Below are 5349 nucleotides of genomic sequence, written 5' to 3' on the forward strand. Positions count from 1 at the left end.
ACTTAATGATAAAAAGCATAAAGCCTATAGTATTATACACGTACGTCTGTCAAATAACTTAAAATATTTGTAGGAATTGTTCTTGCGATGAGATGACTCATACACCGACGAGGAAATTTCATTGTCAAATACATAATATGTAACAATTTACCAAAAAAACAAATGACAGACATGAACCAACAACAACACAGAAACTACAGGCTCCTGACTAGGGACATACCCATTCATAATGTGGCGGGGTTAAACAATGTTACATGTTTGAAGGCGCCAGACAGCCCCCTACCCTGGTTCAATGGTGTAACTATTGTCATCTGTCATAACTGACAACCAAAACGTAAAACTTTTACAGATATGATTTATCGTTTACCATTAAGAAACCTTGGTTTATAAATAAAAAAAAGGAACATGTGGTATAAATGCCAATGAGACAACTTTCAGTAAGAGCCCAAATGACACAAAAACTAACAACCATAACCATTCGGCCTTCAGCAATGAGCAAAGCTCATACCGCATGTCAGCCATAAAAAGCCCGTAGTTGAATCTTTGTAATTACGAATCCTCGATCAAAGAACTCCAGAAATCCTGCTAGGCAACGGCAGTTCCGGAGTAGGTTATTAAATTGGAGACATGTAATCAATATCTAGAATAAGTACGAATATTTGTGCATGAAAAATATAAAAAATATATAGGAACAGAAAATTAGAATTGGATCAATTCATTACACAAAATCACTTTATGCACTTAAAAATACCAAGCGTAAAGTAATAACGCTGCTTTCGTTGCTTTTATTACTCTTCTTGAAGTTATCGCTTTTGCCGTTGAGCTTCATTTGTGTTGTAATTTGTTTCTGGTTAAACTGCTTTAATGTTATCAACATGGTCGCTAAACATAAATATTTAATTTAAAGGCATCAACTTTATAGAGGAATTTGAATTCAGCGGATAATGTTTGCTTCTGTGTCGGAATGTCTGCTAAAAGAAACAATTTTATTTTCCCTAGAAATGACAAATATATGACGAAAGTCGTTTACCAAAATATTCCACAGAGGTTGTAAGCCGAATAAATCTAGTATGATAATAGTCATCTAGATGATGTCAGTTTACACTAATTTAATTAAATGAATTATGGGGAAAGAAAAATAACGAAAATTCAAATTGGAAATTCTATATCAAATGGAAAAATCAAAAGCTTAGACAAATCAAACGAATGGAAAACAACTGTCATATTCCTGACTTGGTACATGAATTTCGTTAACTAGAAAATGGTGGTTTTATTGCTAGTTAAAACTCTCACTTGTAAGACAGTCGCATAAAATCCATAATATTGACAACAATGTGTGAACAAAACAAACAAACATATTAGGTAAAATGTCAAAAACATGGGTACAGTAGTCAAAACTGTGTTATAAGCTTTATTACTGTAAAACAAACAAAAATGTAAAAAAAGAAATGGTAAACAATGTCAGAATCTACACTGCAATACCAACGTCGATTATTTCTGAAGTTGATACGGAATATTTATCAACAAGGTATTTGTATTTTCTGGCGAACCTTTTTTATAACCCTGGTTCATCTACATTCTGCTCAGGGATCGGTGAGATTTACTAAGTATGATTAGTAGCCGCAAGCTCTTTAATACCGATTGAGTTGGAAAATGTATACCCCATATGCAAGTGGAGACGCCATATTGCTACTTAGGTAGGGACAATTGATCATTTCACAATGAATTGTCTCGTTTGTCTTATATTCTGTACTGAGATGCCCGCTTATGTCAAATTTGAGGCATTAATTAAACAAATTCGTAAGAGTTCCGCGGAATCCAGTGTCTTTACTTTTTCTGTTAATCGCAGGCTCAACAAAAACGAGGGAAAAAAATAATAAAGATATTCCTCTCGAGACTAACTTTTGATTGGAAGAAGCTTCTGTCTAAGTTTGGTAAATATCCAGGATAATTTATGAATCTAATAAATGTTTTGAAAACTTTAACTGCAGACTGTATGACATGTTAACTTGAAGAAAAATAAGACCATTTATAAGTCAAATACAGATAAAAAGGTACGAAATTTTAACAAAATTGCCTACTAGATACTAGCTTATGTTCATAAACAAGCTTCTATCTAAGTTTGGTAGAAATCCAGGATAGTTTAAGAAAGTTATAAGAATTTCAAAAACGTTAACCACAGAGTGAATATAAGTTGAAGCCAACGACGGAATGTGGGATCGCTATGTCTCGCTTTTTCGACTTAAATCGAAGGATCGACATAAATGCGGCAAGGGAAGCCATGTCTGTTGTTTCTTTAATTTCTAGTTTTGGGCGATATATTAATGGAACCAAATAAAAAAAATGCATTGGTAATGAAAAAAACCATCATCAATATATGTAAATGTGAAATAAAAGGATCTGGCTTCCTTGATCTTCTTGTTTTTGACAAGTTATGGAAGGAACTTCGACTCATATAAAAATAAGGATAGGTCGACAAGAAGAAGGACACAGCTTGTGTACAAAGGAAACTATAGCTCATCTTGATTATCGTATCGACTAAGAGATGTATGTTCCATACGTAAGTGTTGCTGAAATGTTGATCAATGGAAATAGAAAGTTTACAGAGGAAGTTAAAATCATCTCTTTTGTCATAAAGTTTTGTTCGTAGCTGACTCCTATCGTCAATGTTTAGATGTAAGTCAAGATATGAAGCAGACTTATCTGTATCTATGGTATCCTGTATTTCAAGTTTGATGAGAAACCTTTAACATTGTCACAAAACTTTGAATTGTTTAGTGAGAGGCATTATGAACATTGCGTAACGTAATTTTAAAGGATAATGCTAGCTTCTTTTCATTGCCAATAAGAAGCTTCATATGAATGAAAGAAAAGTCTGCAGGGAGAGGATCACTGTTAGTTTGTCCTAAGGCATTTATTGTTTATTGAAAACAAGTCTTCCAAATGTTAGAAACACTAAAGCTTCACTCATGAAGCTAGAACAATCGACAATCTAATTAACAGTATACCTGAGAGTTTTTCTATGAAGAAAACAACGTGTTAGGTATACACATAAGAGACTGCAACCAAAAGACCCCTCCAACACAAAGGTATCAAGGGTGTATACGTTTTTATGTAAAATGTATGATTTTAAACATATAAAAAGAAGATGTGGTATGATTGCTAATGAGACAACTGTACACAAAAGACAAAAATGACACAGAAATTAACAGCTATAGGCCTTCAACAATGAACAGAGCCCATACCGCATAGTCAGTTATAAAAGGCCCCGAAATGACAATGTAAAACAATTCAAACAAGAAATCTAACGGCCTTATTTATATAAAAAAAAAATGAACGAACAATAATATACTTTTGCATGGGAAAATAATAATGCAACAATTTTATTATTTCGTAGTGTATTTATTATGCTATAAGATAAGCAGAGAACATACTGTAGTGTTCAGAATTGCCGAACAGAGCAGTATGACCGCCACCACCTTTCACTGTTACTTTGTCCCCTTTCTTTAAATGTAACACCATGTTAGCAGTAGCCTCGCTGAAGCCAGTACCAGGATACAATCCAACTGTCTTATTTTCATTCTGCCAAATGCGAACATGCACAGTTTTTCCCTGTGTAGACATGACTGTAGCTGAAACATGGTACAGGCCTTCTCTTGCAGCTTGGAAAATTCCCGTTTTAGCATTGTAGTGGTTACCATTGTTTGTCCAAACTTTATCAAACTTTACTACATCATTAGCATTGATAGTCTGAGAAGCTGATAAAGATGCAGTAAAGGCAGGAATATCTCTCCATTTTCTGTAGTTTCTAAATTCTATTGAAATATAAACTTTTAATTTACATTATTCACGTGTTTCTTTCCTAATTTGAAAATTACAATTTCGCATGTTTAATAGAGTAATACTTTCCAACATTTTTGGCCCTGTGCATATCTGTATGGGTTGTGAAGTTTTGCAGATTTGCACATTTATTTCCTTTGTTTGAATCTATGTGGTTTGGGTTTCAAATTAAGATATTTGATTTGAATTATAAGCAAGGGATATTTCATATGTTATGAATGAACATGACCAAACAAAAAGAGTTATCAATCAGTACAGACTTTAATGAGCATCACACTTCAAAAATGTATCGAACTGTTCGTCTTAAACGAATACTTTTCGGACAAAAGTAATTATTTGAAAAGACAGTACCACCTTCAAAAAAAAATTGACAGAAAGTTCAATAAGTTATATAAACAAGTGAAATATCACAAGCTTATTAAGTAAAAACTACGTTAACACATGTTTTCACTTCCCTTATACTTTTTAAATCTATAATCCATTCTACTGTAAACTAATCGTTTATAAATAAATAACTTACCTCCTTTATATTTAACTAACATTGCAAAAAGGTCTTCAACTACTGCATTATCTGTAAATATAAAATATTATAATATGAAAATACTTTTGATTGACAACTGGTAACTGAAAATGTTTTCTTACAGCAGACCGTTTTTTTTTTAATGAAATGTCTTAGAATTAATGAAATCATAATGACATATGAAACGTTCATTTACAAAAAAATGTTGATCATGTGTATTGTTTTAAATGTGGTATCTTTAAAAATGGATAATAAACCTACCAAGTTTTGGACTGCAGTCTGCTGTAGCCATCATCATAAGTTGAAAGAAAACAAGTCCAAAAATAAAGATCATCTTCTTTCTTTACAGGAAAAAACTCAGTTGATACATTGAAACACATATCACTTATTTTGTATGAGTTCTTGATACTGTTGTCACCTGTATTTAGATTTCATGACAACGTGTCATTTGTAATTCAATATGGCAAATTGCTTTTTATCACGAAGCATATTATTTACCTGCCAGGTTGGGCTTAAACCTTTTTCTTGGCAAGTAATGTTTCCATGATAATTATACTCTGTAATATGATGATATCTGAGCTTAATTGTGAAAAAATATGCAAATGAGGTGGTTGCATGAAAAACTTGTGATCTGTGTTTACCATCAATAGTTTAAATGATAAAGATACCAAGGGGGCATACTTCACTATCATAATAAGCTCTTTACCCAATATGACTCCAGCTTGAATTCAATTCAATGCGTTAACAAGTAAATAAAAGGATCAATCATCGGTACACTGTACACAGTAAGAAAACAATTGCAATAGCATATACAGCTACTAAATGATGTCATATACAAACTTTAATCTGACCACTGAATTAAATAAAGTCGCGATAACAACCTGCTGCACATTTACAAACTTCCAACCAGCAATTTACACATCATTATCGAAGAGAAGTTAAACAATATATGAAATCCGAAAACTTTTATCCAACCATCAATGGGTAAA

General features: G+C 32.6%; 1 protein-coding gene across 1 annotated transcript; it reads right to left on the bottom strand.

Annotated features, from left to right (window-relative positions):
- Nucleotides 1-3404: 3404 nt before the first annotated feature.
- Nucleotides 3405-4697, bottom strand: LOC139514854 (complement C1q-like protein 3). The gene is made up of 3 exons (XM_071304455.1): nucleotides 4622-4697; nucleotides 4361-4411; nucleotides 3405-3815 (listed from the first exon to the last, which is right to left on the bottom strand). The coding sequence occupies exons 1-3, from the start codon at nucleotides 4692-4694 to the stop codon at nucleotides 3406-3408; spliced, it is 534 nt and encodes a 177-aa protein (XP_071160556.1). The 5' UTR covers nucleotides 4695-4697; the 3' UTR covers nucleotide 3405.
- Between the last annotated feature and the right edge of the window lie 652 nt (nucleotides 4698-5349).

The sequence above is a fragment of the Mytilus edulis genome, chromosome 3 (genome assembly GCF_963676685.1).
Source record: "Mytilus edulis chromosome 3, xbMytEdul2.2, whole genome shotgun sequence".
Lineage (NCBI taxonomy): Eukaryota > Metazoa > Mollusca > Bivalvia > Mytilida > Mytilidae > Mytilus > Mytilus edulis.

What these genes read in the sequence shown, in the direction of transcription:
- LOC139514854 (XM_071304455.1), bottom strand. Translation starts at nt 4,694, where the DNA reads ATGATCTTTATTTTTGGACTTGTTTTCTTTCAACTTATGATGATGGCT. An exon ending in AGACTGCAGTCCAAAACTTG is followed by an intron (nt 4,412 to 4,621) that starts GTAGGTTTATTA and finishes TTATATTTACAG; the next exon opens with ATAATGCAGTAGTTGAAGAC. An exon ending in GTTAGTTAAATATAAAGGAG is followed by an intron (nt 3,816 to 4,360) that starts GTAAGTTATTTA and finishes ATATTTCAATAG; the next exon opens with AATTTAGAAACTACAGAAAA.